This window comes from Gopherus evgoodei, chromosome 1 (genome assembly GCF_007399415.2).
Source record: "Gopherus evgoodei ecotype Sinaloan lineage chromosome 1, rGopEvg1_v1.p, whole genome shotgun sequence".
NCBI classification, from domain to species: Eukaryota; Metazoa; Chordata; order Testudines; family Testudinidae; genus Gopherus; species Gopherus evgoodei.
The window spans coordinates 278,627,077-278,654,217 of record NC_044322.1 but is presented as its reverse complement, the minus strand read 5'-3'; the positions used below and the strand labels follow the sequence as shown (position 1 = coordinate 278,654,217).

Below are 27,141 nucleotides of genomic sequence, written 5' to 3'. Positions count from 1 at the left end.
GCCGCCCTCGCGGCGACCGGCAGAGCGCCCCCAGTGGCCTCCCGCCCCAAGCACGCGCTTGGCATGCTGATGCCTGGTGCCGCTTCTGCCCACAGCCAGAGTTTCAAATAAAGGCTCAAATAGGCCATTAACTAGCAAGGAATTGATGATCAACAACTTGTACTATGGATATTTTTGTGGTAGATTAATTTAGATTAACAAATCAGTTATTTTAATAGTTACTTTTAACTAATATTAAATCCAAAAAACTGCATTAAAAGAAAGTTAAAGGTGCAAAATCAAGCACTCAAAGTTGGGAATATCTAGAATTAAGCTGTAACTTTAATTTGGCCTTCTTGTGTGTATGCATTGTGATACAGTCTTTAATTAAGCACAAAATCAATCAAGGAACCAAAGGCCATGAAGAAAAGAAATTCCTTAATTGTCTATACACCAATTCTAGGCGCCTGTGTAACAAACAAGAGGAATTGGAATTGCTCATTTATGAATATAAATTCTATCTAGTTGGTATTACTGAAACCTGATGTGATGATCTGCACAACTGGACTGTTAAAATCAATGGTTATAACCTAATTAGGAAGGAATGAGTGGGCAAAAGGGAAGGAGGAGTGGCATTACTTGTTCCCAATCATTTATAGCTCTGAAAAAAATTACGTTGAACGCTTTTGGAGCAATGTCTTAATAAATAAAGCAGAAGATTACTAGTTGGTATCTACTGCAGAACACCAAATCTCACTAGGGAACAGGGTGACTGCTTCCTTGCACATCTATCTACAACATATAGAAAAAAAAAGCTGTGTGATCATGGAGGAATTATATTTGAGTGGCATATGCTGGAGGTCTCATGATGCCAGTACTAAAATATCATTGGAATTTCTAAACATAATAGATGACAACTTCCTAATTCAAAAAGTGTTGAAATCAAAACAAAGGAATTCTGTGTTAGATTTTGTTCCAATAGATCAAGAAGAAATGATCACAGAAAATTAATGGTACCTTAGGTGACTTGATCACATTTGTATTATATATGGTGCTTTAAGAGATCCAATTTCACAAAGCTGAAAACAATTATGAGCCAAATAAGCTGTGAGGAAGAATTTACTCAGAAAAAATGTGAATGATAATTGGGGACTCATCCTATATAATTAATTATATCTTTTTTTTAATAATAGTACAAATTTAGTTGATAAAGGTAACTGTGTAATATATGTAAACTTCTCTAAGGCATTTCACTTCGTATAGCATTATATTTTGTTAAAAAAGCTAGAATGATATAAAATTAACATTGCACATATTATATGGATTAAAAACTGACTAACTGATAGATCTCAAGTGTAATTATAAACAGGGAATTATCATTGAGGGTGGTTGTTTCCAGTGGCATCCCACAGGGATCAGTTCTTGGTCCTATGTTATTTAATGTTTTACCAATGACTTGGAAGAAAACATAAAATGAGCTGATAAGGTTTGCAACTGACACAAAAATTGGGTGAGTGGTAAATAATAAAGAGGGCAGGTCACTGATTCAAAGCAATCTGGATCACTTGGTAAACTGGGAGCAAGCAAACAATATGCATTTTGATTTGATTAAATGTATGCATCTAGGAACAAAGAATGTAGGCGATACTTACAGGAGGGGGGTTCTATCCCAGGAAGAGGTGACTTTGAAAAAGATTTGGGAGTCATGGCAGACAATCAGCTGAACATGAGCTCCCACTGTGATGCTGTGGCCAAAAGGGCTTATCCAATCATTGAGTAGGAATAAAGAGGTTATTTTATCTCTGTATTTGGGACTGGTGTGACTGCTGCTGAAATACTGGTGCCCACAATTCAGGAAGGATGCTGATAAATTGGAGAGGATTCAGAGAAGAGCCACAAGGATGATTAAAGAATTAGAAAACATGCCTTATACTCACAGACTCAAAAAGCTCAATCTATTTATCTTAACAAAGGGTAAGGAGTGACTTGATTACAGTCTGTAAGTACCTACATGGGGACCAAATATTTAATAATGGGCACTTCAATTTAACAAAGAAAGGTATAACATGATCCAATGTCTGGAAGTTGAAGCTAGACAAATTCAGACAGGAAATAAGGCATAATTTTTTAATGGTGAGAGTAATTAACCATTAGAACAATGTACTACAGTAGAGTCTCCATTACTGACAATTTTAAAATCAAGATTGAATGATTTTCTAGAAGATCTGCTCTAGAAATTATTTGGGGGAAGTTCTCCGGCCTGTGTTATACTGGAGGTCAGACTAGATGATCACAATGGTCCCTTCTGACCTTGGAATCCATGAATCTATGAACACTGGGGACAAAGTGCTCCCAGACTGACTGGCAGCCAGGGAGAGACCTTATGAATTACAATTACCTGGAAATTACCGGTGAGTAAGCCTAATTTCAGTACCAGGCAAATTGGTTGAAACAATAGTAAAGAACAGAATTATCAGAAACACAGATGAACATGATTTGTTGAGGGTAGAATCAATATGTCTTTTGTAAAGGGAAATCATGCCTCACCAATTATTAAAATTCTTTGAGGACATCAGCAAGCATGTGCACAAGGGCGATCCAGTTGATATAATGTACTTGGACTTTCAGAAAATCTTTGACAATGTCCTACACCAAAGGCTCTTAAGCAAAGTAAGCAGTCATTGGAGAAGAAGGAAGGTCTTCTCATGGATCAGTAACTCGTTAAAAAACAGGAAACCAAGGGTAGAAATAAGTAGTTGTTTCCACATTGGACAGTGGTAAATAGCAGGGTCCCCCAAGAATATATACTGGGACCTATGCGTTCAACATATTCATAAATGATCTGGAAAAGAGGGCTAACAGTGAGATGGCAACATTTGCAGATTATATTAAATTATTCAAGATAGTTATGTTCAAAGCTAACTGCAAAGAGTGACAAAGGGATCTCACAAAACAGAGTGACTAAGCAACAAAACCCAGATAAAATTAAATGTTGATAAATGCAAAGTAATGCACATTGGAAAACATAATCCCAACTATGCATACAAAATGATTGGGTCTAAATTAGCTGTTACCAGTCAAGAAAGAGATACTGGAGTCATTGTGGATAGTTTCCCGGAAGCATCTGCTTAATGTGCAGCAGCAGTCAAAAAAGCTAACAGAGTGTTAGGAACCATTAGGAAAGGGATAGATACTAGGTCAGAAAATATCAAAATGCCATTATATAAATCCATTGTATGTCCAGACCTTGAATACTGTGTGCAGTTCTGCTTGCCCCATGTTATATATTAGAATTGGAAAAATACAGAGAAGGGCAACAAAATTGATTATGGGTATAGAACACTTCTAGATGTGGAGAAATTACAAAGGCTAGGACTGTTCATTTTAGAAAAGAGAAGAACTAAGGGGTAATATGATAGCAGTCTCTACAATCATGAATGGTGTGGAGAAAGTGAATAGGAAAATTTATTTACTCCTTCACATAACACAAGAACCAGGTTCACCCAATGAAATTAATAGGCAGCAGATTTAAAACAAACGTAAGGAAGCATGTCTTCACACAATGCACAGTCAACCTGTGGAACTCATTGCAGGGAATGTTGTGAAAGCCAAAAGTACAACTGGGCTCAAAAAAGGATTGGGTAGGTCTACGGAGGCTAGGTCCATCAATGGCTATTAGCCAAGATGGTCAGGGGCACAACCTTATGCTCTGAGTGTTCCTAAACTTCTGATTCCCAGAAGCTGGGAGTGGACAACAGGGGATGGATCACCTGATAACTGCCCTGTTCTATTCATTCCCTCTGAAGCATCTGGCACTTGCAACTGTTGGCAGTCAGGAAACTGAGCTAGATGGACCATTGGTCAGACCCAGTATGGCCATTCTTATATTGTTATGAATCTGAAATGGAGATGACAGCTGAAGAGAGGACACCAGCCCATTAGGGTAAAGAGACTTTTTCCCCTGGAAACTGAAGAAGGACAGTATTATAGAACAGCCTCTACATCCTGCAAAGCCTCCTGCCTCCAAGGTATGATATTGTTTATCAGATTAGCCCATCAAAGGGATACCACTGCTTAGTAAAGTGAAAGAAAATCTGTTTCAGTATATTTTCTTTGTATTTACCTTTGTATTTACCATAGCTGTTAAAATTCTTATATTAGAACTGTATTATCTGAAGGTGGCAGCTGACTTTGTTTCCTTTGAGAACACAAATAGCCCAGTTCAGCCACCTTATTCCAAGAGCAGTCCCACTGATTTCACTCAATGAGCAAGGTACAATTCAACATAAATAACTGGCAGAATCAGGTTTAAAGGAAGCAATCTTGTTACTGTACAATAAGAAACTAATCCTGGGAACTTTTATTCACAGGAATAGTCCTATTTAAGTCAAATTTCTAACTAAAATAATTGAAGTCAATGGCTATTAATGTCAATAAAGAGGTACAGTACCAGATCCTATTGCTTTAATGCTATTAATTCCTTTGCATACCCATATATTTTTAATCCTGTATGAGGATGGAGTTGAAGATGCTCAGCATCTTACAGGACTGAGTACTTTGTGTGTGGTCCTGTGAGCACTTAGTACTAGGTATAATAGTTGACTGACTTCAGAGGTATTCCTCACAACAGAAAGCTCTATGCTCTGTTGTAACTATTTGCAGGATGCAGCCTATAAACTAGACTATAAACCCTCTACTCACATTGGCGAGCAGTTTCTCACCAAAACCGTGCCATTGAAGTCGTTGTGTGAGTAACTGCTTACCAGTAGGGGTTCATAATCTGGTCCTATATTTGTAAAACACAAACACACTATATACTTTTACAGATACTTAGATTTCTTATATCAGTCTTCTTTATATTACTTCCTTTTTTAATTCTTAAATGTACAATAAGTAATGTAAAATATAATTGAAAATGTTAATTTGATATCCCCTCTTACTTACTATAAGTTTAGTTTGGATTCCATTGCTCATAAATTCTTCTTCTGATATCTTACTAAAATTGTCCAGATAGTGGTCTGATATTGTATGACACAGATCTTCAAAAGAATATTCTTTCTCTTGGCACAGTTTGATTTCATCTAAGAGCTTTGATAACTCTCCAGTCACAGCTTCACCTTTTAAAAAACAGATATAATTAGTTAGAATAATTAGAATTTAAGGGGGATTTTTGTTGCTAAAAAGTAATGCAAAACTTTTGAATCTTGGGGTAGATATAATGGTACCAAGATTATTCCCTACATTGCATGCCTTATAGTCTATATCTTGACTCTGACAGACAACCCTGAATAAAGGATAGTGTAATGGAGCCATCAGATGAACACTGAGAGGCATTCTACATCCTCTGCTTTCCTCTGTACACTGTGTGCCACTGTGGATGGGGCATTGGCCATGACTCCACCTTCTCTCTGCCCTCTAAGCCTGAAAAACCGCAGCTAGTGAAGAAAGCCAACATTCATCTCTAGAATGGGGAACCTGCTATAACCACGCAAAATGCTTTGCATTGGCTACCTGTTTATATCTGTGGGCAATTAAGGTGTTGGCTAGGTTCTATAAGACTCCATCTGTCTGTCCCTGGGATCAGACTCTCTAGGATTTGTGACAAGATGTTTTCAGTGAAAAAAAAAATAATACTAGAACCTGCTCCCTCTAGCAGTCTACCAAAAATCCAAGTTTGGTGAGTTTCAGGGTACTGCAGGATTAAGGGCCCAGTTATTAAATTCTTTACTTTGAAGATGTTATTCCTTTGTTAATGGCTACCTTTAGTGATGCAAGATCCACAGCTGATAAGGCAGTGGGGATCATGAATTAATTAGGGCCAGCCATATTCTAATATTCTTACTCACATTGAATAGCACTTTATTCTGAAAGTAGTCCATTGAAATCAGTAGGACCTCTTCCGGAGTAAGGTGCTATTCAGCATGAGTAATAGTATCAGAACCTGGCCCTAAACAAATGTCTTTTCCACTGTATGTACAAAACCATTTCCTTCAACAGAAAGGACCAGATTGTAAGTGACCGTGGTAAGGAGCCACACAAGAAATCTCCTTCACTTGCCCAAGTGCACAAGGGTTTCCCTCAGCAGAAGGCCCTTTACTCTCTGTGCGTTAGCTCAAAGCCAGCACTATGCATAAGCAGACTAAGAAATTGCTTAGGGCCCCAAGCAGCTCAAAGTGACCCCCCCATTTGCTTTTTTAGTATGTGTTGCGTGGTGACTCAGAAAATATTCCTGCTTAGAACCCCAATAGGCAAGCACCACCTCTGCTCTAGCTAGTACAAGGACTGCTCCATACTGCTCCCCCTTGGGGAGTAAGATGCTGAAAAAGAGGGACTTCTCCACTTTCTCACCAGTCCACAGAGTGGTGCCAGTGCACTGAGGAAGAGCAATCTAATCCCTCCTAATGGATGGAGCAGCTTGTACAATGTGTGGGTGCTTAAAGAAGCCTCAAACAGATTGTGCCTGCCTGAGACACAGTCTCCTTGGTGTGCTTCCTGGTGCAGCTCTGCACTGCCCCCTATGCAGGGTAAGGCATAAATGTCAGGATCTAGCTCAGAATAATTTTTAAAAATCCAAAGAAGGCCAAAGTTATGACTGAAACTTTCAAAATCATCAGCAGGAGCTATATATTAAATTCTCTCATTTGGCTTTGAAAATCCATGGACTTCTTATATTCAAAACTCCCATTAACTACGGTGGGATTTTTGCACAAAAATTATGGGTATAACATGGTTCAGAATCAGGATTTTTAATCCTTCATATTTTGCTTTCTGATTAGAAAACAGAAGTTAATAAAAATGCATGTTGTAATAAAGAAAATAAGATGAAAATTAGAGAGAACAATATTAAAACCAAGTTTCTGTGTCTTTTTTAAAAAGTCCAGTTAAAGAAAACTAAACAAACAAAATTAACAATTTTTCCTTACATTATTCACATCCTAAATGTAGAAACAAGGAATGTAAGACCAAGATCTTACTATTAACAAGAAAGGAAACTTTATGCTTAAATTTGTATTAATTAATTTCAGGCCACATTCTAATACTCTCTTTTGTTAACTAGAACCTTACTCTAGGAATGATCCCACTGAAGTCAAAGGGGCTACTTGTGGAGTAAGGTACTACTCAACTTGACTAAGAATATCAGAATCTGGCCCTCAGGAGTAAGTTGAGTTTTCTGTTGAGTCTAGATCAGAGGTAGGCAACCTATGGCACGCATGCCAAAGGCGGCACGTGAGCTGATTTTCAGTGGCACTCACACTGCCTGAGTTCTGGCCACCGGTCCGGGGGGGCTCTGCATTTTAATTTAATTTTAAATGAAGCTTCTTAAACATTTTAAAAATCTTATTTACTTTACATACAACAATAGTTTAGTTATATATTATAAATGTACAGAAAGAGACCTTCTAAAAACATTAAAATGTATTACTGGCACACAAAACCTTAAATTAGAGTGAATTTATATGAAGACTCGGCACACCACTTCTGAAAGGTTGCCGACCCCTGGTCTAGATCCTCCTTGTAGGGAAAGAAAGCAGTAAAAGTGAAAAGATAAAGCTTTATTGCTAGAGAGTACTTTGGAATTTCGCTTAGGGGAATGTTTCTTTTTGGGGTGACAAGAGCCAAGCTTAGTTATGGGGAGCATCTACAGCAGGGATGTTTCTAAATAGAGAGTGGAAGTGCATCATAACAGGAGACACTTAACTGTGGAAGTGGATGAGGGGGAAGGGAAGTATTAAACTCTGGTCCTGTGCAGTGTTTGTGTGTGTAATCTGAGGGGAAAGCAGGGACCACAGTAATGGTTATGGTACAAGAAAGTGATGGTGTAAAAATTCTCTGCATGGAGAATGGGAGCGCATCATATAAAAGTGATCTTTATGGGGAGCAAGGGGAATAAAGGGGAAGCTAGCTGTATGGGAGAGCAAGAATAAACTGTGTTGGGCACTTAAAAGGGAAGTGCCAGCAAAGCCCTGTAGCACATAGAGATGTTTCTATTTTGCTTTGGTATGAAAGTTGTACCTTAACATTAAACAAATTAAAAAGAGATAAGACAGACTCATTATAATGTATTATGGTCCATTAGTAGCTCTTTACTTCCTACAAAACACTCATTACGGTGTATATTGCAAATATTAGAAAATCAGCTATTCTATTTATTGGAGTGTGGAGGCAAGCTCATTAGTCTCCCTGAGGAATAAAGCTTCTAATGTCAATATCTTCCTTTATTTCCTCTCTCTCTAATGTATATTAGTATAAAATAAACTTTTATTAGTAGTATAAATATATTATTTGAGAGATAATCTTTGGCATAGGATCTGCAGTCATAAAACAGAAATATTTACTTTTAGTCGTTTGTGATGGAGAAACTTCTGGGGATAAAATGCAAGACTGATGTTCTGTCATTAGGCATTCCTGTGTGGGTTCATCCAAAATGGTTGCATTTCCTGTTTTTATATATTCTGTAATTAAAAAGACACACACACACATACACACCACAACTCTTAAATTCATAATTTTTCCAACAAAAAATATGTTAACTTTTTTCTCATGAAAAGGTATTTCTATTTTTCACTTTCCCATACACAATCATTCACAAATGACTGCTGTGGAGTGTTATTTATTTTAAATATTGTAAAGCATCATAATGGCCAACCAGTCACCTCATTTAATTTGCTGAAAATATTAAAACTTCATTTTAGAACTAATCAATTTTGACTTCTGCAATGATTTTTTTCCCTCTCTCTGTCTGTATTTAAAATGCACATATCAAATGCTCTATTCTATTATTATTGTTGAAAGACATTTTTCAATCTTTGTTTTTTAAATTGATATTTATTTTTATTAAAATAAGCTAATGAATGTAAACAAAATGATATTGCTTATTAATATTTTGGAGATCAAATATACCATGTTACATGCACATGCAAGCACAACATCCTCCTAAACTTTATTTTAGTTGGCAGTCTAGAAAATGAAGTATTCTAAAGTTTAACTCCTTGATTTGATCCGTACCCTTTCCACCTTCAAATCTCTCCTCAAGACTCAACTCTGCCGCAATGCTTATGAGAGATCAGCCAGTTTATTATAGCTAGAATGATGATCAGATGAAGCTAGATTTAATTTATTATAAGAAATATGTAAATATACATATTATATATATTTGATTGTCTTAATACATGTTTGTACACTGCCTAGCACAATGAGATACTGATCCTGAATGGGGCCTCTCTGTGTTATTGTAATATAAACATTATATAAGAACAATACATAATAAGTTAACTTGTGCTACATGACTTCATTTTTCTAAGTGATTCAGTTTAGACAAAGATAGATTTAGTTTAGACTAAGATATTTTGACTCCTCACCCTTTTGGTTTCATGTTATCTGCTTATGCAGATACACTAATAACGAGAGGAGATATTTACACATATTGTAACACATAGAAGAGAACCACAATAAGTTAACTCATTGGTATCTCACTTGTAGTGTGGGCAGTTATTCTATAAATCAATAACTGGTTTATTTCCTTGATAGTGAAATCTTCCCAAGCTGTTTAATATCCATGGTCAGCAACATATTAATTTAGCCTGGTTATGAAATTTAGTAATAACAACAACAAGAACAGTAATAATAAAATAAATAATAAACCCCAACATTAAAAATAACCCTCTGAGGCAAAAACTGGGACTAGCAAGGAAATAATATATGCCAAGTAAAGCATTTTATCTTTCAGAATTCTTTGAAGATTTTTACAAGTGTATGTTTCCTGGGTGACATTTATAAACTCTCTTGACTAGCAATTTTCTCCTGGCTAGACTGTCATATGTTCCCCTTTCTTTATAGAATGAGGGTGTGATGGGGTATACAAACCCCACAGTGGGCAACAAGGAGTTAAGGGCTGCTCTGGGCTCAGCCTGCCCTGCCCTGTCACACTGGCAAGAGATGCATAAACTGGAGGAGGAGTTAAAAGGGAGCAGAAAAGCTCACTTGTGGTCAGACCAGAGAAGAGAGAGGATATCTAACTTGCAGCTTGTGAGAAAAGGGCTGAGGGAAGACAGAAGCTCTTCCCTCAACAACTGCCTGAAGGTCCCTCCCTCATGGAAGAGATGACCTGCTTCTGTTATGCCCAGAGAGGGAGGCATTCCTCCCCCGCCCCATCTACTAATCAAGTTTATTTGTGCCGGCTTCCTGTGTTTTTTTTATGGAATACCCCAGAAGCGGAGAGACTTGGAACTGATATGAATGTAGGGCCAGGTCATGAGAGAAGGCAGCCGCCACCCCAAGAGGGAGAGAACTACTATGCCATGCCCAGCTGTTCAGAGGTACCAAGTGATCAGCTGTCCCCCTTCACAGCCTCCTGTTACAGATTGTGAACTTTGGACAATAGGAGGTAGTAGGAAGTGGCACAGGGAGGGCAGCTTTAAGATGCTCCTGGGTGTTAGACCTGTCTGTTGCCTGCAGAGGGCCCTGGGCCAGAGCCTGATGGAGTGGGAGGCTCCCCTACCAAACCCTCCCTCTGCATATCAAAAGGCCTAAGGCCTGACCAAGTGAAGACCATCACAGTGGGAAACATAACAAGTGATAATACACTCTGAAATCCATCTTAATCGTCTCTGTGTAGAAATAGTGGATCCCTTAGATCTGTCCACAATGGAGATAAATAGTCTGGGAGACTCCCTGTCATAAACAGATAAGTAAGAGTTAATAGAACAAAAGTGCTTCATATCTCTTTTGCCTGGAAAGGGTTAACAAGAACAGTGAGCCTGGCTGTCACCTGACCAGAGGACCAATCAGAGGACAGGATATTTTCAAATCTTGAGGGAGGGAAGTTTGTGTGTGTGCTGTTAGTGTTTGGTTGTTGTTCACTCTGGGGGCTCAGAGGGACCAGACGTGCAACCAGGTTTCTCTCCAATCTCTCCGATACAGGCTCTTTTAAGTTGAGAATAGTGAGTACTAGGTAGATAAAGCGAGTTAGGCTTATGGTTGTTTTCTTTATTTGCAAATGTGTATTTGGCTGGAAGGAGTTCAAATGTGTATTTGGCTGGAAGGAGTTCAAATTGTACTCGAATACTTAGGCTGGGAGGGTATTCCCAGTGTCTATAGCTGAAAGACCCTATACCTATTCCATTTTAAATTTACAAAGATAATTTCTACTGTTTTTCTTTCTTTAATTAAAAACTTTTCTTGTTTAAGAACCTGATTGGTTTTTATTCTGGTGAGACCCCAGGGGACTGGGTCTGGAGCCACCACGGAATTGGGGGGGAGAAAGGAGGGAAGGGGGAGAGAGAGTCTAATTTCTCTGTGTTAGGATTACTGTTTCTCTCAGTGAGAATCTGGGAGGGGAAAAGAGAAGGAGGGGGGAAGGTGCATTTTCCTCTCTGTTTTAAGATTCAAGGAGTTTGAATCACAGTGATCTTCCAGGGAGGGGAAGCCTGGGAGGGGCAACGGTGAGGGAAAGGGTTTACTTTCCTTGTGTTAAGATCCAGAGAGTCTGGGTCTTGGGGGTCCCCGGGCAAGGTTTTGGGGGGACCGGAGTGTACCAGGCACTGGAATTCCTGGTTGGTGGCAGCGCTACAAGTTCTAAGCTGGTAATTAAGCTTAGAAGAATTCATGCTGGTACCCCATCTTTTGGACGCTAAGGTTCAGAGTGGGGAATTATACCATGACATTCCCAAAATGATTTGGTCCTATCTGGATAGAAGACCAATGCTCTTCTGACATATAGGTATGCAAAGAAGTTTCCTGTCCTGAGCTATGTGGTTTTTGGGGAAAAAATGGTTCTGGTTTATATGAAATTCAGATGACTCCTTAGGTAGGAATTTAGGGTCTGGACATAGAGAAACCCTGTCCTTAAAGAATACTGTAAGGGAGGATCAGCTATTAACACCCTCATTTTTCTAACTCTGAGAGCTGATGTAATGGCTATTAACAAGGCAATCTTCCCAGACAGGTTCAGTAAGAAACAGATTGCCATTGGTTCAAATGGGGGTCTTGTGAGACCTCTGAGAACTAGATTAAGATAAATTGGAGTGGGAGTCTTTACTTAAGGGAAGAGGTTCTTCAGCCCTCTAATGAACCCTTACAGTTGTAAGGTGAGAGAACCCTTCCACTAGAAAATGAAAAACTGTTATCACAGCCAAATGAACCTTGATTAAGCTACTTGATAAACCCGTTTTATTCAGCTGTAGCAGATAATCCAGGATAAGTGAAAGTGAAGAAGACTCAGGTGCAAGTCGCTGATTTTCAAACTGTTAAATCTTTTCCACTTCTAAAAGTAAATATTATGGGCAACTTCTTTTCTGCTGTTTAAAAATACCTGCTGTAGCTCTTCAGAACAGTTAGATTCTGTCCCTGAAAATCACTGATGAGCCACACTTGGAAACAGAGAATGTATAGGTTGGGATGAAGTACTTGGCTGACATCCTGGTAGAGGAGACAAGGGATGCACAGAAGATTGATTGCCAGACAAGGAGACAGTTTAAACAAGTAAGGGTACCATGTTTGTCTTGGCCATGTTACAACTATTAGGATAACCTTGGCTTTATCCTGCCTAATCTTGTTCATCACCCTTAAAATTAGAGGCATTGGGGGAAACATGTAATACAGACCCTTCAACCAAGATAAAAGGAAGGCATCCCCCAGGAAATGCGGGTCTCAATCCCTTCTTGAACAGAACAGATGGCACTTCCTGTTTGTGGCAGTGGTGAAGAGGTCTACCTGTTCAAAATATATCATCTAGTATTCATGGATCCAATTCCCATTTGTAGTCCTGGGAGAAGTGCCAGCTGAGAACACTGGCCAGGGAGTTTTGCACTCCAGGAAGGTATATTGTTGAAATGTGAATGTGATGGACTATGCACCAACTGCATATCTTTACTGCTTTGACACATAGAGAGGTGGACCTTGCTCTGCCTTGCCTGTTAATATAAAACATGCAGGCTACATTGTCTGCCATGATTTTGAAAGACTTTCCTGTAATGAGAAACTGAAAATGAAGACAGGCACTCCTGACTGCCTTTCATTCCAATAGAAACTTAATGAATTATTTGCTTCAGTCTTCATGGCTGAGGATGTTAGGGAGATTTCCAACCCTGAGCCGTCCTTTCTAGGTGAAAAATCTGAGGAATTGTCACAGACTGAAGTGTCACTAGAGGAGGTTTTGGAATTAATTGATAATTTAACAGTAACAGTAACAAGTCACTGGGACCAGATGGCATTCACCCAAGAGTTCTGAAAGAACTCGAATGTGAAATAGCAGAACTATTAACTATGGTTTGTAACCTGTCCTTTAAATCAGCTTCTGTACGCAATGACAGGAAGATAGCTAATGTAAGGCCAATATTTAAAAAGGGCTCTAGAAGGGATCCCGGCAATTACAGATCGGTAAGTCTAACATCAGTATTGGGCAAATTTGTTGAAACAATAGTAAAGAATAAAATTGTCAGACACATAGAAGGACATAAATTCTTGGGCAAAAGTCAACATGGTTTCTGTAAAGGGAAATCATGTCTTACTAATCTATTAGAGTTCTTTGAAGGGGTCAACAAACGTGGACAAGAGGGATCCAGTGGACATAGTGTACTTAGATTTCCAGAAAGCCTTTGACAAGATCCCTCACCAAAGGCTCTTACATAAATTAAGTTGTCATGGGATAAGAAGGAAGATCCTTTCATGGATTGAGAACTGGTTAGAAGACTCGGAACAAAGGGTAGGAATTAGTGGTAAATTCTCAGAATGGAGAGGGGTAACTAGTGATGTTCCCCAAGGATCAGTCCTAGGACCAAGCCTATTCATAAATGATCTGGAGAAAGGGATAAACAGTGAGGTGACAAAGTTTGCAGATGATACTAAACTGGTCAAGATAATTAAGACCAAAGCAGACTGTGAAGAACTTTAAAAAGATCTCACAAAACTAAGTAATTGGGCAACAAAATGGCAAATGAAATTTAATGTGGATAAATGTAAAGTAATGCACATTGGAAAAAATAATCCCAACTATACATACAATATGATAGGGGCTAATTTAGCTACAACTAGTCAGGAAAGAGATCTTGGAGTCATCGTGGATAGTTCTCTGAAAAGGTCCACGCAGTGTGCAGCGGCAGTCAAAAAAGCAAACAGGATGTTAAGAATAATTTAAAAAGAGATAAAGAATAAGACAGAGAATATTTTATTGCCCTTATATAAATCCATGGTACACTCACATCTTGAATACTGCATACAGATGTGTTCTCATCTTAAAAAAGATATAATGGCATTAGAAAAGGTTCAGAGAAGGGCAACTGAAATGATTAGGGGTTTGGAACAGATCCCATATGAGGAGAGATTAAAGAGGCTAGGACTTTTCAGCTTGGAAAAGAGGAGACTAAAGGGGGATATGATAGAGGTATATAAAACCATGAGTGGTGTGGAGAAAGTGAATACGGAAAAGTTATTTACTTGTTCCCATAATATAAAAACTAGGGGCCACCAAATGAAATTAATGGGCAGCAGGTTTAAAACAAATAAAAAGAAGTTCTTCACACAGTGCCCAGTCAACCCATGGGACTCCTGGGCTGAGGAGTAGGATTATAACAGGGTTTAAAATAGAACAAGATAAATTCATGGAGGTTAAATCCATTAATGGCTATTAGCCAGGATGGGTAAGGAATGGTGTCCCTAGCCTCTGTTTGTCAGAGGGTGGAGTTGGATGGCAGGAGAGAGATCACTTGATCATTATCTTTTAGGTTCACTTCCTCTGGGGCTCCTGGCATTGGTCACTGTCGGTAGACAGGATACTCGGCTGGATGGACCTTTGGTCCGACCCAGTATGGCCGTTCTTATGTTCTTAAATTGGCTAGTTGATGTGAGAAGAGGAAACCACCTTTGGGAGGAACTTCTGATGAGAATGTAAGCAAACCTCATCCTTAAAAAAGATTGTATATAGAGGTCCTGACATTAATGGCCGCAGCTCCCCCATGCTTCTGGCTGAGCTACCAGAAAAGCCACCTTCATTGGTAGAAGCATCAGAGAGCGGGTATCCAACAGTTCAAATGGGGGCTTATAAGTCTTTACAATACTAAGTTTAGAACCCAAAGGGGAATGAGGTCTTGTACTTGAGGGTATAATTTGATTAAGCCCTTTAAAAATGTTATGGACATTGGGAAAAAAAAAGCAATTGTCCACCTTAGGACAAAATAGCAGCCAGATGTACCTTGGTGTTTCAGGTATAACAAGTAATCCAGAATATGTTGAACTGAAGAACTAGATGTTCACACTTCATATTGATGAGCCCAGATGAAGAAATGTTCCATTCAGGTAAGTCGCTCTTGTAGAAGGCTTTCTACTATTCAGCAGGATGTCTTTAACGCCTTCAGGCAAGCCTGCTCTCTAGTGTCTAGCCAAGAGCATCCATGCTGTTAACTGAAGGGATTGCAGGCTTGAGTGGAGAAGGCAACCATGATCCTGGAAGTGATTGGAGGTTTGACTGACAGCAACAGGAGAGTGAAGAACCAGTGCTGATGGGCCCCTGCTGGGGCTACAAGTCTGACTCTCGCCTAGTCCTGTCTTATTTTTGGCAATAATCTATGAATGAGTGAAATTGGTGGAGAAGCTTAGAGGATCATGACTGACCACACAAGTAAAAAAGCATCTGTCATGGAACCCAGACTGTGGCCCCATAGGGAGCAGAACTGATGGCACTTCCTGTTGGACTTTGTCGCAAATAGGTCTACTTGGGGAAAAACCCCAGCTGGAAGATGTATCTGGCTACAACCAGGCAAAGAGAGTGCTCGTGATAACTCATAAACGATCTGTTCAGGTAATCTATTAGGTCATTCTGTATGCCTGGCAGGTAAGATGCTTCTAGATATATTGAAGAGGCAATTGAGAGCTCCCAGAGTAGAGTCACTTCTTGACAGAATGGAGAAAAGCGGGCTTTCCTCTGTTTATCAGGGTAAAACATTTTCGCCACATTGTCTGTGAGGACTAACCGGCTGCTTTTCCTGATCTGTGATAGAAATACCTGGCAAGTCAGTCTGACAGCTTTCAGTTCTCTTACAATGATGTATAAAACTAAGACCTCTGAGGACCATAGAACCTATATCTTTAGAGAACCAAGGTGGACTTCCCATCCCAGGGCTGAAGCACCTGCCATTAGCATGAGAGTTAGTTGTGGGTGGGCAAATGGAATATCTACATATACAGTGAGTTGATGTGTCCATCAATCTAGGGAGGTGTGGACATGAGAGGCCACCCATACCACAGAGTCAAATTGATGGCAGCTTGGCGAGTAGGCTGATGCCAGCCAGCTCTGCAGAGTTGTGGTCAGGCGTATTGAACCATGTAAGTTCAAGAGGTCATATAACCCAGCATGCTGTTATGACCAGGTGAGCCTTCAGATCAATGACAATTGAACAAATTGCCTGGAGCCTGGAAGAAAGACCCTGACTTAAGCTGAGTCCAATACAGCTCCTATATCTCTATCCTCTGGACTGGGGAAAGAAGAGATTTCTCTCTGTTGAGAAACAGTTCCAGAGCATTGAAAGTTGGCTGCATCACAGCAACACTGCTCTGCACTTGCCATTTGGACCAGACCTTGACAAGCCAGTCATCTAGGTATGGATAAACCTGCATTCCTGCTCTTTGAAGGAATGCAGCTACTACTGCCATGATCTTTGTAAAACCTTGGGAGCTGCTGACCGGCCGAAAGGTAGTACAGTGCACTGTAATGATTTTGATTTGCCAGAAGTCATTGGTACTTCCTGTGAACTTCATTGGTTGCCACATGGATGTAGACATCTTTTAAGTCAAGGGCAGCATACCAGTCCCCAGGATCCAGGGAAGGGATAATAGAAGCTAGAGCGACCATGCAAACTTTATCCTTTTTGAAAATGTGTTGAGTTGATGCAGATCTAAAATTGGTCTTAGACCCCCCCCTTCACTTTTGGAATTAGGAAATATTGGGAATAAAACACCTTCCCTCAGAAGCCTAATGGAAAAAAATGGTTACTAATCTTTGAGATGTGTTGCACATGTCCATTTCACTCTTGGTGTGCATGCTGGCATTTTTTCCCTCAGTGATACCCATAGGGGCAGTTCAAGTGTCCTCTGCTGCCACATGCCGCTGTCTCTGGGATAAAGAGACCAGCCAACCCCTCAGTTCCTTCTTTCTGGAAACTCTGATGTAGGGAGTACCAGGACAGGTCATGGAATGGACATGCATAGCACATTTCGAAGAACAACAGTTACAAAAGGTTAGTGACTGTTTTTTCTTCTTTAAATGATTGTGGATATGCATTCCACTCTTGGTGACTCTCAATCAGTTAAATATGTGAAGGGATTGGAGTTCATGTACGCACAGACTGTAGTACAGCCTGACCAAATTTGGCAGCATCTCTTCAGTATTGGGTGATGGCCTAAAGGGAGGAGAAAGTGTGCACCGATGACCAGGTTGCTGCTTTACAGATGTCCAGGAGAGGGATCTGTGCTAGGAATGCCATTGAAGATGCTTGTGACCTTGGAAGTGAGCACCTTGCTTTCCGGTAGTGAACCGCCTGCCAGTTCATAACTAGCATAGATACAAAAAGTTACCTAAGAGGTAACCTTTCATTTCTGTCTGCTACAGCCACCAACAGTTGGGTGAGCTGCTGAAATGGTTTGATAATGTCTATATAGAATGCCAGTGCTCATCTAACATCCAATGTGTGTAGCCATTGCTCATCTCTATTTGTCTGTAGTTTTGGATAAAACACATAAGGATATTGATTGATTGTTATGAAAATTTGAAATTATCTTGGAGAGAAAACTCAGATGAGAGAATAAGTACACCTTAACTTTAAAGAAGACTGTGTACAGTGGTTTGGATGTGAAAGCATGCAGCTCAGAGACCTTTCTTGCCTAAGTGATAGCAATTAGGAAACCACCTTCTATGAAAGGTTTGGTAAGGAGCACGTTGCTAATGGCTCAAATAGTAGTCTCATAAGTTTAGATAAAACCAGTTCAATTCCCAAGAGGAAACGGGCTTCCTTAATTGAGGGTACAATCATTTCAGGACTCTATTTGTCTACAGAGCAGTTATCCATGCGAGGGTGGAAAGCTGATATTGCTACGAGGTGAACCTTGGTAGAGGAAATTGCTAAGCCTTGCTGTTTCAGGTGCGGCAGTATTGTTGGATAGACAAATGGATCAGTGAGATTCTGGTTTGACAAGCTCAGATTCACAACAGCTTCCATTTTGACAAGTAGGTAGTTCTGGTGGAGGGCTTTCTGCTGCTCAGTGAGACCTGGTGAACTTGCTCCAATGAAGCCTGTTCTTTGGGATTTAACCACAATGCTTCTAGGCTGTTAAATGAATGGATTGCAGGTTTAGGTGGAGCAGCCAGTCATGGTCCTGAGAGATCAAATCTGGGTGCAACGGGAGTGAGATGGGAGTTGCCACTGAGAAGTCCAGTAGAGTGTAGAACCAGTGTTGGCAGGACCACACTGCGGCTACTAATATAACCCAGGCATGTTCTTGCTTGATCTTTAGTAGCACTCTCTGTAGGAGTGGGATTGGGGGAAAGTATAGTAAAGCTTTCCAGTCCAGAGTAGCAGGAAGGCATCTGTGATGGAGCCTACACTGTGGTAGTGAGGGAGCAGAATTGGTGGCATTTTTTGTTGCATTTGTTCACAAATAGGTCTATTTGGGGGAAATGCATCTGCCTATATCTGGACCAAGAGACCACTTACCAAGATTGGAAAATCACATTTTCAGGCAGTCTGCTAGCTTGTTCTGCACGACTGGAAGGTAAGAAGCCTCGAGGTTGACTGAATGGGCTATGCAAAATTCCCAAAGGTGAACTGCTTCCTGACACAGGAGGAATGATTGAGCTCCTCCCTGCCCATTGAGGTAAAACATTGCTGTGATATCTGTAAGGACAAACAGTTTTCTCCCCATGATATAAGGTAGGAAAGCCTGACAGGCAAGATTAATCACTGTGAGCTCTCTGATTATATGAAGAGGGAGCTCTGTCGAGGATCAAAGACCCTGAGTTCGGAGGGGATCCAGGTGAGCTCGCCACTCTGGAGCCAGCACATTTGAGACCAGAGTCATTGATGGTTGAGAGTGGAGGAGGAGAATGCTCACACAAACTTTGAGAGAATCCAACCACCAATTCATCAAAATTAGAACCCACATAGTAACCATGAGCACAGTGGCGAATACACTGAGGCCAGCTGTGTCTGAAGGGGTCTGAGGTGCAGCCTCGCAAATTGTATTACATATGTGCACAAGACCATATGTCTTAGGAGCCTGTGATGGGGTGTACAAACCCAACACTGGGCAACAAGGGGTTAAGCAACTGCTCTGGGCTCAGCCAGCGCTGTCCCCACCACACCTGTAGGAAATGCACTAACTGGAGGAGGAGTTAAAAGGCAGGGGATAAGGCAGACCAGGGAAGAGAGCAGACCTGCAACCTGCAACTCCAGCAGAGAACAGCTGAGGAAAGGCAGAATTTCCTCCTAAGACAACTACCCAAAGGTCCCACCCTGAAGGAAGGGAGAACCTACTACAGAAAAAGCCTGAGAGGGAAGAATTCCCCTGTCCCTCTCAAACGAACTCCAGACTTTATTAATGCCCTTTATTTTTCTTGGACTACCTCCATGGGGGAAAGCCATAGGACTGATCTGGTCCAGGAGGGTGGGCCATACTGTGGGAGAAAGCAGTGCCATCTGAGAAAGAAGAAGAGTTACCCATGCTACACACAGCCACCAGAAGGTGCCATGTGATGACCCAATACCATTCATACCACCTTAACCCAGACAGCAAGTCTTGAACAATTGCAGTGGAAGGACTGGGGAAAGGGAAGGTGATAGGAAGTGGCCCAGTGAGGGAGACCTTAAATATCCCCAGCTGTCAAATCACTGATAGCCCTCAAAGGGCCCTGGGTCGAAGTCTCCTACCAAAACCCGCACCTACAAGTAATAGGCTTAAGCCCTACCCACTAGGATATGCTATCCTGCCAACCAAACCCCAAGCAAGGATCATCACAGAGCCTCATACGGTTTCAGGCAGTTGTGATCAGATGAATCTTGAAGTCTGATATGAGAGATCAAATAGATTGCAATCTCGACTCTGGAAGGAATGCTCTGGCCTGGATAGAGTTCCACACAGCCCCTATGAACCTATCCTTTGCACCAGGCTAAGGTTAGACTTGTCTGCATTGATCAGTAAGCCTGAAGTCTGGAAGGCTGATTGAATGAGTTGAACACTGGATATAACCTGAGTTTTTGACCAGCCCTTGACTAGACAGTCATCCATTTCAGGGTAGATCTGCACTCCTAATCTCCTGAGGAACACTGCTACCATGGCTACATATTTTGTGAATACCCAAGTTGCTGCAGATACATCAAATGGAAGCACCATGAATTGGTAATGTGAGTGTGTCACTACGAATCTGAGGAACTTTCTATGCCCTTGATATATTGACACATTAAAGTAGGTGTCTCTTAAATAGAGGGCAACATACCAGACTCCGGAATCCAGAGAGTGATTAATGGATGCCAGGGTGACCATGTAAAACGTATCTTTTTGAGATATTTGTTGAGCTGACGCAGGTCTAAAATAGGTCTGAGACCTCCCTTAGCTTTCTGGGTTGGTAAATAATGAGAGTAGAAACTCTTCTGTCTAAAATTCTGCAGAACCTCCTCAATGGCTCCCACCAGAAGGACAGATTGAACCTCCTGGACCTGAAGTTCTTCATGAGACAAGTTCTTGAACAAGGATGGGGAGGGAGATAGTAAGGAGAGACAGAAATAAAATGGATGGTGTACCTACTTCTACTGTGCTCACTACCCAACAGTCCGTGGTAATACGGGACCAACCACTAAGGAAACAGGAAAGGTGGTTCTTCTTCGAGTGATTGCTCATATCCATTCCAGTTAGGTGTACGCGCCGCGCGTGCACATTCGTCGGAAAACTTTTACCCTAGCAACTCAGTGGGCCGGCAGGTCGCCCCCTAGAGTGGCGCCACCATGGCGCTCCATATATACTCCTGCCGGCCCACCCGCTCCTCAGTTCCTTCTTACCGCCCGTGTCGGTCGTTGGAACAGTGGAGCGCGGCTTAGCTGACCTCCACTTCCCTAGCTACTCGTTTTCTCGTATATAATTATGCAGTTATAACCCTTTTATATATATATTTGTATGGTTATACGTGTTTTCTTTGCTAACATGGTTAGTTTAGTTAGCGGGGTTCAGGAAGTAGCCCCTTCCATGAGCCAGTGCCGGAGCCATGCATGGCTCACCAGGTTTTAAAAGGGGCCCGGCCTGCCAGAAGCCGCGGCCGAAGAGAGATCTACATGACTCCTGTTTGAAGTGCCTCAGGGAATCACACTTGACAGATAAGTGCCCCATTTGCAAGGCTTTTAAGCCGAGAACAAAAAGGTGCGGGACTTTCACTTACCCCTCCACCTTGGGCGCCGAGCGATGTTCAAGCGGCGGGCAGAAGCGCCTCCTCGGCACCGGACCCCGCCGGTACTACCAAGGCCTTTCGGCACCGACCGTCGCCGGCACCGATGTCGACTCGGCACCGCTCCCTTCTTCCGAGGTCGAGAGAGCCTACGATTCCTGCTGGTGCCTGGCGGCTCCCCGGCACGCGCCGTGGTTGAGCCCCCTGCTCCCGCTGCTTCCGTGCCACCTGCATCGCAGCCAGAGAGCTCGCCTAAGTTGCGTTTCCCGGCACCGACACCTGCAGAGGCACCGATGACTTCGGCACCGTCGATTCCAGTCCCCCAGGACCACTGAATCCGGTGCCTGGCAGCTCCCCGGCTCGCGCCGTGGTAGAGCTTACTGCTCCTGCTGCTTCTGTGCCAACTGCACCACAGCTAGAGAGCTCGTCTAAGATGGTTCGCCCGGCACCGACGACGTCGGCACCGTCGATCCCGGTCCCACGAGGGCCGCAGAATCCGGTGCCTGACGGCTCCCCGGCGCGCTCCGTGGTTGAGCTACTGCTCCTGCTGCTTCCGTGCCAGCGGCACCGCAGCCAGAGAGCTCGTCTAAGTCGGATCGCCCGGCGCCGACACCTGCTACGGCACCGATGACGTCGACACCGTCGATCCCGGTCCCACAAGGGCCGTAGAATCCGGTGCCTGACGGCTCCCCGGCACGCGCCGTGGTTGAGCGTATTGCTCCTGCTGCTTCCGTGCCAGCGGCACCGCAGCCAGAGGGCTCGTCTAAGTCGGATCGCCCGGCACCGGCACCTGCTGCGGCACCGATGACGTCGGCACCGTCGATCCCGGTCCCACAAGGGCCATAGAATCCGGTGCCTGACGGCTCCCCGGCACGCGCCGTGGTTGAGCTACTGCTCCTGCTGCTTCCGTGCCAACGGCACCGCAGCCAGAGAGCTCGTCTACGTCGGATCGCCCGGCACCGACACCTGCTGCGGCACCGATGACGTCGGCACCGTCGATCCCCGGTCCCGCAAGGGCCGTAGAATCCGGTGCCTGACGGCTCCCCGGCACGCGCCGTGGTCGAGCTAATGCTCCGGCTGCTTCCGTGCCAACGGCACCACAGCCAGAGGGCTAGTCTAAGTCGGATTGCCCGGCACCGACGCCTCTGAGGCACCGACAACATCGGCACCGTCGATTCCAGTCCCACAAGGGCTATCGAATCCGGTGCCCGACGGCTCCCCGGCACGCGCCGTGGTTGAGCGTATTACTCCCGCTGCTTCAGTGCTGACGGCACCGCAGCCAGACAGCTTATCTAACTCGGATCGCCGGCACCGACACCTACCGAAGCTCTGATGACCTCGGTACCGTGGATCCCGGTCCCACGAGGGCCGTCGAATCCGGTGCCTGACAGCTCCCCAGTACGCACTGTGATTGAGCCTGCTGTTCCCTTCACGCCGGAGATGTTACCAACGGCGAGGGCTCTCAGTGCCATGACAGAGTCAGTGCTGCCTGACCCGGGCACCGCCGGTACGGGTAATACAGTCTCTTCAGGGGACTGTCCCCTGTCAGCACAGCAGAGCGGCACCGTTCATGATCACGGTCCCGCAGACACTCCAAGTCCTGTCGGCACGCCGGACACCACTGGCAGTCCCGGTGCTGTTTTCCTCGGTACTGGTCACACTCGCTGCACCGGTCGGTATCCCGTTCGCCGACCCGCTATCGGCACCGTTCCGACCCCTGGCACCGGGGCAGGTACCTTGACTCCTGTAGCCCTTCTCCGAGCCTCGAGATCTCGGTCGACCTCCCGACACCGTTCTGGTTGCGGGTCTGGATCTCGTTCCAGGTACCGATACGCCTCCCGATGCCGGTCCCCGGTGACGAGTTGGGCAAGGTCCGAGTGAGTCAGAGACTCTGCCTGTGCCTTCTTTTAATACCTCCATGGCCGTCCGGACACGCATCCGTGTCATCCCATATGCGCAGATTTTATGCTCAGGACCACGATCCTGATATGATGGCCAGCGGGCGCCAGCCCCGAAGCAGAAAGAGGCTTGGTGAATGAACAGGCTTGGCCGCCAGGTGTACTCTGCAGGGGCCCTGCAGCTCGGGGTAGCAAAGCAACAAGCCTTGCTTAGCTGCGATAATTATAGCACCTGAGTGAAGGAGTTTCTCCCTCAAAACTTCCACCTGGAGTTCGCTGCCGTCTTGGAGGACGGGGGAAAGAAGGTTCCCAGAGCGTCCCTCCAGGCCTCGTTGGACGCAGCAGACTCTGCGGCCAGCACTCTGGCCTTGAGTGTCGCCGTGAGGTGCATTTCATGGCTTCAGGTTTTAAACCTCCGGCCGGAGCTGCGGTATGCCATTCAGGATTTACCCTTTGTTGGTAAAGGCATCTTCGCGGCAGACACAGCCCCAGACTGCGAAGTCTGGTGGGCAATAGGGTCCTAATGCGTCTCAGCATGTATACGCCAGCGACCAAACGCAGGCCTTTCTGGCCCCAGCCGCCATACTCTGTGCCTAGCCAGAGGCAGAACTCTGGCAAACGGCAGGGCCAAGGTGGTCGCAGACGAACGTCAGGACCCCTAAAGAGCCAAAGTCAAGGTCCCTCGCAATTACCACTGGGACCAAAGACGGACCTTCCAAGGTTCACCTGAGGGTGGTGTACCAGTCGCAGGACGGGATCCCGATCCCGCTTTCTCCTGGCATGGCCCCAGTTACTTTCAGATCGCTGGGTCCTGCGCACGATGGAGCATAGGTACCACCTTTAATTTGCTCCAGCCCTGTCCCACTTCAGCGGACGAAAGGGGTAAGGGGTTTTACCCCCGTTATGCCCTAGTCCCCCACTCGAACACAGGTCTCAGACCTTCTTGGTCCTGCACGGACTCAACCGGGTTAGGATAAGGTTGGAGTTCTGCATGGTATCCCTGGGAACCATCATTCCATCCTTGCCTCCTGGGGGCTACTGTGCCGCCCTGGATATGAAGGACGCGTACTTTCGCAACGCCATCTTCCCTCCGCACAGGAGATACCTCCGCTCTATAGCCGACAGTCAATACTCCCGGTTTACGGCCATAGTCGCCGCCTACCGTCGCTGATGTCGGATATGCGTTTTTTCCGTATCTGGACGATTCGCTTATCCGCGGAGACTCTGAGACACAAACCACTCAGCGCGTGGGCATCGCCACGGTCTTATTCACAGGTCAAGGCCTGCTGTTTATTATAGAGCAATCCACTCTGGTCCCCACGCAGAGGTTGGGCTCCCTAGGGGCTATCCTGGTCTCCTACCTAGCCGGAGCCTGCTTATCGCAACTGAGATTTTAGGCGATGGCAACAATCATCTGAGGTCTGAAGGCTTTCCCAACGACCTCAGCTCGTTCTTGTCTCAGTCTCCTGGGTCTATGGTTGCCCGCAAGTTTGTAACCAAACACGCCAAGCTCCGCCTCCGTCCTCTCCAAGTCCGGCTCACTGCCCCTGACGGCGGACGCCTCATCTCTCTGCTCGAGTGCTCATGGTCACCTCTGAGCTTAAGGCCTTTGGTCTTCTAGGGAGCTGGCATTCCTCATCAATGCCCCAAAAAATGAGAGTAGTCCGCCTGGCATGCCAGGGGTTCCAGCGGCAGCTGCGAGGCCGTTGTATCTCGGTGTTTACAGCCAACACAACGACCAGGTGCTTCATAAGTATTCAGGGGGGACATAGTCCTCCCCCCCCTTTTTGTCAGGAGGCCATCCATTTCCGGGTCTTTTGCATGGCCCACTCGATGGAGCTGGCGACGTCCTTTCTCCCAGGCGTTTGGAACGTCCTAACTCTTTGCCTCAGCAGGTCTTTCCTGCCTTACGAGTGATCACTCTGCCCCATGTGAGGCGTCCCGCTTTCCGGAAGTGGAGATGTTTCCTCACACAGACCTGTTCGCTCACCGCGAGAGCAGGAAATGCCAGGTGTTCTGCTCCTTCCAAGATCTCTCCTCGGAATCGATCTTGGACGCATTCCTGATGCCGTGGAAAGGCCAACTGCATTATGCCTTCCCACTGTTCCCACTGGTTCATTAGGTCCTGCTCAAACTCTGCAGGGGCAGAGCGTGCATCATCATGATCACTCCAGAATGGTCCAGGCAGCACTGACATACCACGTTACTCGGCCTGTCAGCCCAGACCTCATCACTCAGGGCAACGACAGGCTTCGTCACTCGGACCTGCAGCCTCTTCACCTCACGGTGGCTGCTGCGTTCCTGAGTCGGGGTGACAGGCAGCCTTCCACCTGGTCGACGTACCGGGCCAGGTGGAAGCGTTTCTTTTACAGCTGCAATTCGCTCGATCTTGCTCCTGCTGAGGTCTCGATCCCCTCTATTTGGCCTGCCTCTGGCCTTCAGCGGCAGGACCTGGCGGTATCAGCGCTGAGGATACACTCAGCAGCCATCTCTACCTTCCAGCAGGCTGAGATGGACGTTCAGTGTTCTCACGCTCTATGGGTTCGAGGTCCCTCAAGGGCTTGGAGCGCTTGCACCCTCGGGTGCGCCGCCCAGCCCCGACCTGGGACCTCAACCTAGTCTTGGCCAGACGGGTCTCTGAGATCAGAGCTCTTACGGGGGTTCCGCCGTACACTAGGTTTCACAATGACAAGGTGCAGTTATGACCGCACCCGGCTTTCCTCCGTAAGGTGGTTTTGGCTTTTCATGTTACCCACAGTTCAACGCAATGGGCACAACCGTTGCACTCCTTGGACATCTGTGGAGTGCTCGCATTATATTGTGCTGACAGAACCATTTCCTAAGGTGCCCCAGCTCTATCCCGGTAGCGGGCCAAAGGGAGGGCTTGCTTGTTCTCCTCTCAGAGGATCTCATCTGGGGTGATGGCGGACATCCCCACTTGTTATGATTTGGCTCATATTTCCACAAGCCACATCAACGTGCATTCTACCAGGGCTCAGGCTTCATCTCCCACCTTGCTGGCTCGTGTTTCTACCCACGAGATCTGTCGCGAAGCTCCATTGGTCCTCGGTCCATACCTTTGCTTCGCAGTATGCCCTGGTTCAGCAGTCAAGAGAGGCTGTAGCCTCTGGCTCAGCAGTTTTATTCTGCCACATTTCACTCCGACCCCACCGCCTTTGTAAGGCTTGGGATTCACCTAACTGGAATGGATATGAGCAATCACTCGAAGAAGAAAAGACGGTTACTCACCTTTGTAACTGTTGTTCTTCGAGATGTGTTGCTCATATCCATTCCACACCCGCCCTCCTTCCCCACTGTCGGAGTAGCCGGCAAGAAGGAACTGAGGAGCGGGTGGGCCGGCAGGAGTATATATGGAGCGCCATGGTGGCGCCACTCTAGGGGGCGACCTGCCGGCCCACTGAGTTGCTAGGGTAAAAGTTTTCCGACGAATGTGCACGCGCGGCGCGTACACCTAACTGGAATGGATATGAGCAACACATCTCGAAGAACAACAGTTACAAAGGTGAGTAACCGTCTTTTTGCAAACAAAGGAAAAATGGGGCCTGGCATCCTGGGAACTAATATAGCATTCTTGAACAGCCCATCAGAACAGCTGCTTAGAAACCCCTGCACTTCTAGGTGTGTCAGGCATCGATGCAGACGTAGAAGGAGGAGGTAGTCTATAGCAATAACCTCTACTCATCTTTCTCTTCAAGTTTTCACAAACAGCTGGAGCAGAATACCAGAGGGGGTGCTGAGGCCAGAAGTTCTTCCTAAAAGGGCCTGGGGTGTACAATCAAGGGACTTTAGGCTTGTCCTCAAGCCTTTTAACCATGGAGCTTAGCA

General features: G+C 44.7%; 1 protein-coding gene across 8 annotated transcripts in view; it reads right to left on the bottom strand.

Annotated features, from left to right (window-relative positions):
- ANKS1B (ankyrin repeat and sterile alpha motif domain containing 1B) overlaps window positions 1–27,141 on the bottom strand; it is a 756,551-nt gene that overhangs the window by 563,262 nt on the left and 166,148 nt on the right. For all 8 annotated transcript variants that reach the window (XM_030548477.1, XM_030548479.1, XM_030548473.1 and 5 more), the window contains exons 7-8: window positions 8,316–8,432; window positions 4,924–5,096 (exon numbers count right to left, since the gene is read on the bottom strand). In XM_030548477.1, coding sequence (XP_030404337.1) covers window positions 4,924–5,096; window positions 8,316–8,432 — 290 coding nt within the window. The remainder of the gene's footprint in view (window positions 1–4,923; window positions 5,097–8,315; window positions 8,433–27,141) is intronic.